The following is a 14,311-nucleotide window of genomic DNA, read 5'->3' as shown; positions in this document are numbered from 1 at the left end:
CAAGGCACCCAAAAATACCTGCACGGTAAACATTTCCATCTAAGCGTATTCTATAAGTTTCACAATGGAATGCTTTACCTTTGTACATTCAACAGAGTTCATATTATTCCATATTTTGAAAATATTGAAAACTTGAATTATTATTTGTTATTGTTGAAGTCTGTAACCCACCTTGAATCTGGTGTTGTAGGGATTTTGCAGGATATAAGACCTTAATAGCATAGCATAGCACCTACATTTCGGCGTGGTATATGGAATACACTTAGTTGATATCCCAGCATCTAAAACTACATGTCTCCATTTACACTAATGAAAACATGGCGCAGGTCCCTTCACGTATATTTATGCACACTGAACCATAGTCTATAACTATGTGCATACATTTTGGAACATAGTAACGTGGTAAATGACGACAGATAAAGACCTGTATGGTCCATCCAGTCTGCCCAACAAGATAAATTCATTTTACATGGTATGCAATACTTTATATGTATACCTGAGTTTGATTTGTCCTTGCCATTCTTAGGGCACAGATCGTAGAAGTCTGCCCAGCACTGTTCTTGTACGAAAAGTTCTGAAGCTAATGTCAAAGCCCCTTAAAAATTTACACTCAAGCCCATTCATATCTATTCAATCACGATCAGGGCGTAGACCGTAGAAGTCTGCCCAGCACCGATTTTGCTTCCCAATTACCGGCATTGCCACCCAATCTCGTCTAAGATTCCATGGATCCATTCCTTCTAAACAGGATTCCTTTGTGTTTATCCCATGCATGTTTGAATTTCATTACTGTTTTCGTCTCTACCACCTCCCGTAGGAGGACATTCCACATATCCACCACCCTCTCTGTGAAATAATTACTTCCTGACATTACTTCTGAGTGTGTCTCCCTTCAACCTCAATTCACGTCCTCTAGTTCTACCACCTTCCCATCTCCGGAAAAGGTTTGTTTGCGGATTAATACCTTTCAAATATTTGAATGTCTGTATCATGTCATCCCTGTTTCTCCTTTCCTCCAAGGTATACATGTTCAGGTTGGCAAGTCTCTCCTTGTACGGTTTGCAATGCAAATCCCATACCATTTTTGTAGCTTTTCTATGCACCGCTTCCAGTCTTTTTACATCTTTAAGAAGCAATAATGTCCACAAAATGCCCATTTCCCTGCCCATAACCACATCCGTTTTGAACTGCGTGCATTAGAATTTAAGTGCAGTTCATTACAGAATATGCTTAGCAAGTTGTGCACATAAATTCTAATCTTTGCCAATTAGTGCTCATTATAGCTTGTTAAGTGCTGTTATCAATGCAGTTTAGCTTGTTAAGCAAATTTAGTTATGTGTGCTGTTATAGAATATGCCTGGATTTCAGCGTGGATCTCTAGGCGTGCTATATAGAATCCGGCAGATAGTGCCTGAAACTATCAGGGCAGTTCTATTAGTATGTGCAAACAGTTACACACTGATTATGTGGGTATGTCATTAGACTAAGGCCATATAAACGTGTACATTTCAAAACTGACTAAAATCTATTCTGTAAAACTTGTACACACTTATCTTAAATAGTATGTATTTTACAGATAGCTATACACATAAGCAGAGTCTGGATGGAGTGTGAGTAGAACTTACACTCACATGCATAATTTATAGAACACTATCTCAGGCACAATCTGGGTTTAACACATTTTAATACGGGAATCTCCTGTGCACTAAACTCATATTTATTGTGGGTTTTTGAAAAATATATTTTACTGCCGGTTGTGCACTAATGTTGTCATTAACAAACAGTGCCTGCACAGAATTAATGCAGAAGCACTTAAGACTAGATTTGATATATGGCACGGGAAAAAAACGCGCTTAGCGCTATTCTGTAAACCATGCTTAACATTAGGCGTGGTCTATAGAATACATGTAGTACCTAGACCCATGACTAAATTTAGGCACCACCATTTATTCCAACTAAAACCCGGTGTAAATGCCCACGTCTAACTTAGGCATTGATCAGACATATAACAGTACTGTAGTTTCTAGAAACAACCATGACCCGCCCATGCCTCTCACATTGCCATGCCCCCCTTTTGAGATCCATATGTTAGAATTTACGTGCACCAATTTACAGAATATTTTTAGAAATTTGTGTGCATAAGTTCTAATTAGTGCCAATTAGTGCCTATAGTTGCTTGTTATAGGCCAATTATTGGTGCCAATTGGCTTGTTAAACAATTAAGTTATGCGTGCAATTTGGCCTCACTGCCAGATTTTTTTTGTAACCACTCGCCTCCACCTACCCTCCTCTCTTCCTTCCCGTTCACATTAATTGATTTGATTTGCTTACTTTATTTATTTTTTGTCTATTAGATTGTAAGCTCTTTGAGCAGGGACTGTCTTTCTTCTATGTTTGTGCAGCGCTGCGTATGCCTTGTAGCGCTATAGAAATGCTAAATAGTAGTAGTAGTAGTAGTAATATATAGAATCTGGAGTTTACTGCACTAATCATAACATGCTAGCTGGAAAACATGGCAATGCCCAATCTCCACCCATGACACGTCCGCTCCCAAAAAGATTCTGTAAAAATCGATAATGTGGTGGTTAATGCTCACAAACATACAAAATACCGCAAAAAGCTTCATCACATTTTTGTGTAGCCTGCTCTTGCACACAAACTCCATTAAGGGCTTAATACCCTTTAGTAAAAGGGCCCCATGCTACTATGCTATAGAAATGATAAGTAGTAGTAGTATGTTACTAGTATACTAGTATTGTATAAAGAAAAATAGATACCTATGTTTCTGTATGTTCCTGTACAACATAGGCTCCAACTAGGTACCTGATAATAAAATTGCCATCTGTATTGATAAGTGTTTTTAAATATCAGGTCCATCAAGTTAGGGGTTGTTTGATGGTCAAACACCAGTGGTACCTGGTGTTTTTGCACTGGGGACCTTTTTTGGTGGAATCAAACATGCATATCTATCACTTAGGAGTCCTTAACACAGAAAGGACACAAAAGCTGAGTGGAGGAAACAAGACAAGCCAGGGGAGGGATAACAGAGTACTAGGGAAAGTGGTGTTTTTCCATTGTTTACCCAAGAAATACCTATTTCTTTTGCATCAGGGTGATTTATTGGTGTGTAGCAGTTAAGGCCTAAAATCAGAAACCCCTATTATATGTTACAGAATGCTATTTTGTACCCCGTTTTCCTGTTCCTATTCAATTTCCCCTAACTACCCAGATGCCACCTGCTAACCCCCTCCTCTATTTCTGTTTTTATTCGTCCCATCCCATCCCTTCCTCCCTCCTTCTTCTCCCCCCTTCCTTGTCTCCTATTGTCATTGTGTCAAGTCTCCTTCTGTTCCTGTCCAGATGCCTAAAATCAGAAACCCTACTTATATGTTACAGAATGCTATTTTGTAAGCCTGAATAATACATTTTGACTGCATAGTAATTGTAAAATCTGAAATACTTAACTGTGCATGTTTTTAAGAGTTCACTGAGTTTTGGCATCCATTTTTATCACCAGCAGGAAGAAAATTCTTTAGTCTTGATGAACTTTTTCTTTCTTACAATTATTTTTTTATCAGTACATTGAATATTGCATGGAGATCATAAAACCAATTCCTGCACTTTCTAAGTCTATTTGGAACAAACTAAGATTAGTTTATTAATTTTAAACAGGTGTATAGTCTGGACTGGAGATGACCGAGTCTTCTTCTTCAATCCTAAAATGCAGCTATCGGTTTGGGAGAAACCTGTGGATCTTAAAAACCGTGGCGACATTATCAGAATAATTGAAGATCCACCTCACAAACGCAAACTGGAAACTTCAGCAAGTAACTAAAAGCTGTGATTATTTCTTTTAATTTAAAACCTAAATAAGACCTGATTGCAAATATGGGAGTGAAGCATTTTTTATGGATTTTCACCTTTACATATTATGTTATTAATCATTTTATACATTATACTGTTACTACTAAATGCCAATAGAAAAATTTACACTGCGTATTATTACCAATAAACCAAGAAATGAATTATTTCTACAGAAATATGATTTTAGAAAATCAGTGGAAGAAGCCATTCATTTCACTTTTAGGGGCTTATACACTTTGAAGTTGTACTCTGAAGGATTGTTTTAATTTTAGTAAATTATTTTATATCACTTACTTTGAAATTCTTTAAGTTACTAACTCTACTGTTTACTAAACTGCACTAGTGGCTGCCATGATCTAATGCCAACACCGCCCATTCACTTTGAATGTATGGGCTATTCCTGTTGCAGTCATGTAGAATTAGAAAAGGTACAGAGAAGGGTGATGATAATGATAAAGGGGATGGGATGACTTCCCTATGAGGAAAGGCTAAAGCGGCTAGGGCTCTTCAGCTTGGATAAAAGACAGCTGAGGGGAGATAAGATAGAGGTCTATAAAATAATGAGTGGAGTGGAACGGGTAGACGTGAATCACTTGTTTACTCTTTCCAAAAATACTAGGACTATGGGGCACATAATGAAGCTACAAAGTAGTAAATTTAAAACGAATCAGAAAAAATATTTCTTCAATCAACATGTAATTAAACTCTGGAATTCATTGCTAGAGAATGTGGTAAAAGCAGTTAGCTTAGCAAGGTTTAAAAAGGTGTGGATAACCTAAAAGAAACGTCTATAAGCCATTTTTAAGATCGACTTGGGTAAAATCCACTGCTTATTTCTAGGATAAGCAGCAAAAAAATGTATTGTACTGTTTTGGAATCTTGCCTGGTACTTGTGACCTGGATTGGCCACTGTTTGAAATAGGTTGCTGGGCTTGATGGACCTTTTGTCTGTCCTAGTATGGCAACACTTATGTACTTATGTTATTAGTTAGAGCCCATTAATCCTAGCTACCTGAAAATTTCTGCTACTTTGTAGCTTCATCACATGCCCTCTAGTCCTAGTATTTTTGGAAAGAGTAAACAAGTGATTCATGTCTACCCGTTCCACTCCACTCATTATTTTGTATACCTTTATCGTATTTCCTCTCAGTCGTCTTTTCTCCAAGCTGAAGAGCCCTAGTTGCTTTAGCTTTTCCTCAAAGGAAAGTTGTCCCATTCCCCTTTATCATTTTTGTCGCCCTTCTCTGTACCTTTTCTAATTCCATTATATATTTTTTGAGATGCGGTGACCAGAATTGCACATAGTATTCGATGTTTGGTCGCACCATGGAGCGATACAAAGGCATTATAATGTCCTCATTTTTATTTTCCATTCCTTTCCTAATTATACCTAGCATTCTATTTCCTTTCTTTTCCGCCACCTCACACTGAGGAAAGGGTTTCAACGTTATCATCAATGATGACACCTAGATCCCTATCCTGGTCGATAACACCTAATGTGAAACTTGCATCATGTAGCTATAGTTCAGATTCCTCTTTCCTACATGCATCACTTTGCATCATATAACAGAGATAAGAGGTTAAGTCACACTTAGGACTAGATTCTATATGTCATTCCTAAAACTTTGGCACCAAAATAAAATCAACTTAAGTGCATTCTATAAAGTATGCCTTAGTTTAGGCCCCCCTCCCCGTGCAGCGCGACACCCCCCCCCGGCAAAGGGAGACCCCCCCAACACAGCGAAAGACGCCCCCGGGTGCACGCCACTGGGGGGTGCCTCGCGCTGGTCAGCGTCGTTCGTTTCCGTGCTCCCTCTGCCCCGGTACAGGTTACTTCCTGTTCCGGGGCAGAGGGAGCATGGAAACGAATGACGCTGACCGGCGCGCGGCCCCCCCCAGCAGCGTGTACCCGAGATGGACCGCCCCTACCGCCCCGCCCCCTTGGTATGCCACTGGTGTAAATAACTAAGACAAGTGGCAGTTGTGGAAGTTATTGGTTAGTCTTTCATTTAGTACAGTAAGGTAAAATAAGTACTTGTGTCTGCTCATAAACTATGGAATTTCTGAAGGCTTGACTCAGTTAACAATAATTACTGTTACCTAGGGGTTGGCTTACAAAAGGGTTTTTATCATTACTTCTCCAATTCTAAAACATTAGGAAGGTACTAAACCAGATGAGAATAAATGAGGGAAGAGCAGCTTTTATTGAGTTACACTGTAACAAATCTATCTATCTACAGTAACTGAACTGACCAAAAATTAGATTTCTGCTCATGAACCTATTTAAGATAAGATCATCGTGGAGAGGCTGAGTGAATGATAGAGTTGGAAGGAACAGGCAGAAGCTCATACCCAGTCCCTTTTTATACATTAGGTGTTGAGAATGTCTACGTATCTGTGGATTTGGGGGCAAAATCACTCTCTGAAAATGTAAAGTATAGAGCCAAATTTGGCATGGATTAAAATCAGTGAAAAGACACATCAAATTTGAAACTGAGCCAAATCAGATTGGGAGATTCCCCTCCCCCATCCCCGTCCCAAAAAAAAGGCCTAATGCATTTCAAAAGGAGAAACTGCTCTAGCTTTTACAGCACAGGAACTTTCATTTACAGAAACATAGTTCTTAGGGAGTATCACCTTTCACACTTTCAGACTGCCTCTTTCCTCTATCAGCCATAGACACACACAGAGGCAAAATAAATACCCAGATGCCGATACCCTACACTCACACACACATAGGCACCACAAAACAAACCCATTCACACACACACACACACACATGGATTACTGAGACCGAGTCAGCACGGCTTTTGTGTGGGGAAATCTTGCCTGACCAATTTACTTCAATTCTTTGAAGGAGTAAACAAACATGTGGACAAAGGGGAGCCGGTTGATATTGTGTATCTGGATTTTCAAAAGGCATTTGACAAGGTACCTCATGAAAGGCTACAGAGGAAATTGGAGGGTCATGGGATAAGAGGAAATGTCCTATTGTGGATTAAAAACTAGTTGAAGGATAGGAAACAGAGAGTGGGGTTAAATGGGCAGTATTCACAATGGAGAAGGGTAGTTAGTGGGGTTCCTCAGGGGTCTGTGTTAGGACCGCTGCTTTTTAATATATTTATAAATGATTTAGAGATGGGAGTAACTAGCGAGGTAATTAAATTTGCTGATGACACAAAGTTATTCAAAGTCGTTAACTCGCGACAGGATTGTGAAAAATTACAAGAGGACCTTACGAGACTGGGAGACTGGGCGGCTAAATGGCAGATGACGTTTAATGTGAGCAAGTGCAAGGTGATGCATGTGGGAAAAAAGAACCCGAATTATAGCTACGTCATACAAGGTTCCACATTAGAAGTTACGGACCAAGAAAGGGATCTGGGTGTCGTCGTCGATAACACACTGAAACCTTCTGCTCAGTGTGCTGCTGCGGCTAGGGAAGCGAATAGAATGTTGGGTATTATTAGGAAAGGTATGGAAAACAGGTGTGAGGATGTTATAATGCCGTTGTATCGCTCCATGGTGCAACCGCACCTTGAGTATTGTGTTCAATTCTGGTCGCCGCATCTAAAGAAAGATATAGTAGAATTGGAAAAGGTGCAGCGAAGGGCGACTAAAACGATAGCGGGGATGGGACAACTTCCCTATGAAGAAAGACTAAGGAGGCTAGGGCTATTCAGCTTGGAGAAGAGACGGCTGAGGGGAGACATGATAGAGGTATATAAAATAATGAGTGGAGTGGAACAGGTGGATGTGAAGCGTCTGTTTACGCTTTCCAAAAATACTAGGACTAGGGGGCATGCAATTAAACTACAGTGTAGTAAATTTAAAACAAATCGGAGAAACTTTTTCTTCACCCAACGTGTAATTAAACTCTGGAATTCATTGCCGGAAAATGTGGTGAAGGCGGTTAGCTTAGCAGAGTTTAGAAAGGGGTTGGACGGTTTCCTAAAGGACAAGTCCATAAACCGCTACTAAACGGACTTGGAAAAATCCAAAATCCCAGGAATAACATGTATAGAATGTTTGTACGTTTGGGAAGCTTGCCAGGTGCCCTTGGCCTGGATTGGCCGCTGTCGTGGACAAGATGCTGGGCTCGATGGACCCTTGGTCTTTTCCCAGTATGGCATTACTTATGTACTTATGTACACACACACACACACACACACAAACAAACAAACAAACATAAAAGGTACATAAATACACCAATAATACACAGATGTACATGTGTGCATACACACACAACCATATACATGCACACAATGCCAACACATATACTAACATGTAAATAGAATGCAGATGCATAGAAAGACACACACAAAAAGAATATACTCATACATACACATATTCGTATAAAAGATATGCACACAAATCCACACACGTGAGAACACATGCACAAGTGCTCATAAATACACACTCACACAAACAAAACATAGATGCATAAATACAAACAAACAAAAGACATCAATCCACACAAACACACATCATAGATACAAACACACCCACACAAAATCAAAATACAGATGCACCCACAAACACTCAAATAGGGAGTATTTCTATAAGGAGCCACCTAGATTTAAGTGGCAAGTATGTTGGTAAATGTCACTATTCTAGTCTGAGCTTTTTGTCTTTTCCTCTAAACCTACATCTCTTCTTCCCTCATTCTTCATTTCTGTGGATAACACATCCTTCCTAACTACTCATCTTACGAGTTGAGGAGACAGGAAGGGGGTCGATGGCAGCTCCAGTAGTTGGGGAACAAGGCCAGTGCCAGCAGACTTCTATGGTCTATGCCCTGAAAATGGCAAAGACAAATCAAGATCAAGTATGCATATGTAATATTGCATCATACCATATTCTACCGTTTTATTATATTTCTATGGGACCCTTTTACTAAGCTGTGGTAAGCACTAACATGTGGATATCGCACGTTAAAATACACTACCGTGGGGCATGTTCAGACATCCCGCTGTAGTTTTTGCATGTGCGTATACTACCCATATAGTAGTCTGTGGGTGGAGATTAGGCATGTTCTACACTAATCGGTTAGTGCAGCTACATTGCCGTGCACTAAAGGATTAGAGGGTGAGCTCTTACCGCTTACAAAATAGGTGTCAGTGAGTGTTCACCCACTAATGGGAAAATTAGCACATGGCCATTATTGCCGAAATAGAAACATCAGCCATTTTCTAAGATAATATAGGGCATTAATTTTATGTGATCCATGTCTAGGTGTTCCTTGGGCGGAAGTTTTCGTTGGGTGTGGGGTATAGTGAATTACCTATGTACTTTACAAAATACATGCAAAATTATGTAAAATAGACCTGGAAATTTGTGCAAGAATCAGGGCAAATATAAATGATTGTGCCTGATTTGTTTTGTTTTGTGGGGGGGGGGGGGGGGGCAGGGAAAATTTTATAAAAGGCATATAAGCTCATTTGTTCTCTTAGTAAAATAGGTACAACATATGTGTCTATATGGCTTCCCTATCTGGACATCCCATTTTAAATTACCTTCCATATGAACATACTTTATCTCTAAAGTGATAGAAGAGGCCACAGAAACCTGCTACCCACATTTACGTCTGGTCACAGTAATAGCAGATTATCTGAAGATGAATATGTTAGTCTTATAAGAGAAAATTCTATAACTGGGCACATGCAATTTAGGGTCAGATTCTATATAAGGCATGGCAAGTAGCACACATTAAATTGTGTGTGTGACCAATTTATACGCACTACTCAATTGAGTAATGAGCCAATCAGTGATGACAATTGGCTGATAACAACCAATTATCATCACTAATTAGCAATGATTGGAATTCATGCGTGCTTTTTAGGCGTATTCTAAAAGAGGTACATGCAAATTCTAATGCGTGTAGATGAAAAAGGGGCAAGGCCATAGAAGGAGTGTAGGCATGTCGGGGGCATCAATCAAATTTACACATGTTGTTATAGAATTCAGGGCAAAGTGCATACATTTAGGCACAGGTATTTACACCAGGTTTTCAGTGACGTAAATGGCCATGCTTAAATGTACACACGTTTCCACGGCCTATGTACTATTCTGTAAACAGTGTCTTACTGTTATTCTGACTCACCTATATTTTAGACGCCATTTACTGAATCTGGCCTTTAACATTCAAATTTCACACCACATACTCACCAGTATACACTCACGCTAAAGTAGCATATATGTTCTATGGTGTGAACACATGGGTAGAACATGATTGGGCCATGGGCATGGTGCCAAGCGATGTGTGCAACTTATAGAAAGTTATCTGTTGTGCATATTGTATGGCGCACATAGGCATGCCCACATACACTGGCCATTGACCTGCCATAAGAGATTGCACCTAACTTTTGGCGCAGAAAAGTGGGTCTATCGATTATTCTATAATACTTTAGACTCACTTAAGTGCCATTATAAAATTGATGCTCATTTCATCAATTGAGGTCCCAAGATACAGAGCTACCTCCATGAAACTGTAAGTAATTAAGGGGTACTTTTACTAAGCTGCGGTAAAAGGAGGCTAGCACTAGCATCAGCGAATATGAAAAACTATCAGCACATGTCAAAAACACGGGTAAAAGGCTTGCCATTTATGAGAAAAAGAAATGGCAATGCGGTAAGTAAACCACTTACCACATGGCCATTTTGGCGGGGAGCCCTTTGACATTGCAGTAAGGGCTCCATGCTAACCAGACTGTAACCGGGCAGTGCCGATTACTGCCGGTTACATTTCGGTGCTACAAAAATCTAAAAAATTACTGTAGTGCTGGAAATGGCGTGCACTGGGGGTTAGAACTATCGCTGGGCTCCTGCAGTAGCCCGGTGGTAGTTCTGGAATGGCACACAATGAGATTATCGCTCGCCAACCCTTTATTAAAAGGGCCCCTTAACTAGGTGACTTAAATGTGCAAGCAATCTGAATATGTATAGCTTTATATGAACATCTATATGCATAAAGATATAGGTTTTGTGATCAGCTGAAAAAAAATATATATATTATTAGGAATCCTTTATCGAGGAGGTACAGAATAAAAATCTCTGCTGTAGTGGAAAAATAGAAAAAAACATTCTGGAATGGTACTTTTTAACTGCTTATGAGAAGGAAACATGGAAAAAGGATGTCCATTTCATTTCCCAAATTATAATATACTATGTTTACATATCTTTCCCAGCAATCAGAAATGATGGCACTTCTCCAGAAGAAGTAAATGAAGATCACAGCACAAAAACGAAAAGAAATAAGTAAGTTATTCAACGCACAATGTTCTGTTTACTAAACAATTGTTGAGGTTTTGCAGCTAATGTAAATACTCTGAGTTAATTTATGCAGTTAATTATGCGGTAATTGCAATTAACATTCTTGGCATGGGGGGGGGGGGGGGGGGGGAAGGCAGCCAGGCTGCTAAATTGGGGTAATGGTTGTTAACAAGGAATGTAGTTTACACCTCTAGGGATATGTTAACTGTTGTGCATTATTTGCTGTTAGCAGTTAATGTATATTAATTATACGCATATAAACTGCATGAAGTAGTAACATCCCTTTCCTTACTCCTAGTTTACTTTCCTTACCCCCCTTATATGAAATTCCATGTTATGTGTTTAATGCTGCAGTTAAGGCATGCTGTCAAAGCAGCATGTTAACTGTTAAAGCTCCATGTTAACAATTAGTGTGTTTTTAAACATTTGTAAAATATCTAATATAGGTGTCCTTTTATTAAATCACTTTAAGCACTTAACTGCTTAGCCCACAATCGTGTTAAGGGGCTTTACAGTTTTCCTATGGAAAACTGTGCGTTAAGGGGTGAATTCTATATATTGCACTGTAAAAAGTGCTATTCTATAAGCTGTGCTTAAAGTTAGGCGCTGTTTATAGAATAGCACTTAAGCCTGAGAATCATGCCTAACTTTAGGTGATGCCATTTAAAATGTGGTGCAAATGTACGCACCTAAATTAGGAGCATATCCCACCTTATTCTGTAACAATTTGTGTAAATGCTAGGAGCACACCCGTTCCACCCAAATCCCTTCCATTTCTGCGCCCTCATTTTTTTTCACTCACCATAAAATTTAGGAGCAGATCTGTGCCTAAATTTGCACGCATGGATTTCAATTAAATTCTAATTAATGCCAATAATAGCTTGTTAAAAAGCCAATTATTGGCATTAAGTAGCTCCTTATTTCATTATTAAATTAACCACATTGAACTCGGATTTGTGCAGGAAAATGTGAGGTATAAATGTCCTAAACAAATAAAATGCATACACAAATTAGTGTGTACCCAAATTTGCACATGCAATATTTGGCGACTTTTATAGAATTAGGGGCTAAGTGGTTTTAGTGTTAAGGGAGTGTGTCATTGGTGCAGAATGGGTGTGGGAAGGCATTTTGCATTTTAAATTCACTGCAAAGAATGTGTGCTATTTATCTCCTTTATAGGCACTAAGGGCCCGATTCTATATATAGTGCCTAAAATTAATGCATGTTAGATATTTAAAATATGTGTAGGTGTAGTTCATGTGACTAAATCTATGTGCGTCCATTTACACCAACGAAAAGCTGGTGTAAATCCCTGAACATAGGTTTACACGCACTGGCCCATATTTTTATAACAATGCATGTAGATTTTTGAACACCCATGGTGTCTTTGGATATCTCTGATGCTTTTGACTCTGTTGAATTGGAGCTGTTGATTGACAAATTACAACAGTTAGGTTTAGGAAGATGACTACTGAATTGGTTTCAGTCATTTCTGTGTGGAAGGTCTATCTATGGTAGTGAAAGTTGGTTCACAAGTCTCAAGAGAGGTATCGGTTGAGCGGGGTATATTGCTAGGATCGGCTTTGTCGGTCTTATATTCAATGGTCTATTTAGCACAGTTGGGACAGCTTTTTTTATTCTATGAGTGTTTTTTTTATTGGTTTTATGCCAATGATGTGCAGTTTCTTCCCCTATAGTTGAATGGGTGATTGCTTTGTATGACCAATTGAGTAGGTATATGGGGCGAGTGAAGGGGTTGGATGGCATTACATAGAATGTGTTTGAATGTGGATAAGACTGAGGTGATGATTTTGGGGAGGACTGAACATAATTTATGGCCTGGAAGAATAAATGTGGGTGATAAATATGACCTATGCAAAATGAGATAAGATTATTAGGGGTCCAACTAGATAGTGCATTAAACATGAGTGTTCAGGTTAGTAAAGTTGTTCAGGTTTGTTTTTTTTCAGTTGCATTTGCTTCATAGGCTTAAACCAATGTTATCTACTTATGATTTGTGACTTGTGGTACAGGGGCTAGTGTTGTCATGGTTGGATTACTGCAATGCCCTATAGCTCAGAATATCATCACCAAGATTTAGGACCCTGTTTACTAAGCAATGTTACATTCGCATTAACATTTTTAACACACATTAACCATGTACGTGCATTAACCATGTACATGCCTACAATATCCCTTTAGGCACCTACATGGTTAGCGCGTGAACTATAGGCACACTAAAAACACTAACACACCTTAGTAAACAGGCCCTTAGAGTGCTACAGGTGATCCAAATGCAGTGGCATGATTGATAGCAAGGGTGGGTAAGTTTGCTCATGTTTCACCATTTCTTAAGACCTTGCAAAGGCTACCTGTTGCTCAGCAGTTGCTCCTGTCTATTTTCGAGAAGTCTTGAAAGTATATCATCCTACGTGATCTTTGAGATCGGATTAAAAAATGCAATTGTCATTGGATCCACTTATACAATCGTGCTACTCTAATGAATGTCCATCCCTACTTAACAGATATTAGAAGTCTTTTGCAAAACACCAGGTTAAGACATCCTATGTAAAATATTCAAGCAAATGACCAGGTCACCTCATATAATTGACTGTGATTAGAAACTCACAATATATTTCTTAAATCTTTGCTTTCTGAAATGAAAGCCCCCTATTATTACAAGATAGCTTTTCGTTTCTTTGTTCAATATTTGAACTGCACAGCTGTGGTAATGTGTTCCTATATTACTGTATAGCAGTGGCGTAGCCAGACTGCCAATTTTGGATGGGCCTGAACCCAAAGTGGGTGGGCACAAAATTTTCTCTCTACCCCCCTCCCCAGCAAAATTTAGTCACGCTAATCAGATGCATTTGTCACACAGGGTAAAGTGCTGCTTTTCAGTGCATCAGATTTCAGAAAATTTATTTAATAGCCTAACACCCTTTTCAGTGAGCTTCAGAAGCCAAAACCTCCTGCCTCAAGTCAGTATAATGCTGTTACGGTATCCTCGCCTGACCTAAGGAAGGAAGTATTGGTCTCTGAAACTTCATTAACACAGGTACCATATTACTATATACTAAATTAAAAATAAAATTATTTTCTTTACCTTTGTTGTATGGCCATTTACTTTTTCTCATTGTGTCGCTCCCAGTCTCTAGATTCTGCTTTCCTTCGT

General features: G+C 39.1%; 1 protein-coding gene across 1 annotated transcript in view; it reads left to right on the top strand.

Annotated features, from left to right (window-relative positions):
• Nucleotides 1–14,311, top strand: part of TCERG1L (transcription elongation regulator 1 like) — a 336,955-nt gene that overhangs the window by 294,998 nt on the left and 27,646 nt on the right. Inside the window, 2 exon segments of the mRNA XM_030204960.1 lie at nt 3,673–3,827; nt 11,052–11,121. Coding sequence (XP_030060820.1) covers nt 3,673–3,827; nt 11,052–11,121 — 225 coding nt within the window.

Source organism: Microcaecilia unicolor, chromosome 5, assembly GCF_901765095.1.
Source record: "Microcaecilia unicolor chromosome 5, aMicUni1.1, whole genome shotgun sequence".
In the NCBI taxonomy this organism is placed as follows: Eukaryota; Metazoa; Chordata; class Amphibia; order Gymnophiona; family Siphonopidae; genus Microcaecilia; species Microcaecilia unicolor.
Note: the sequence above shows the minus strand (reverse complement) of the source record. Positions and strands in the feature narration are given on the sequence as shown.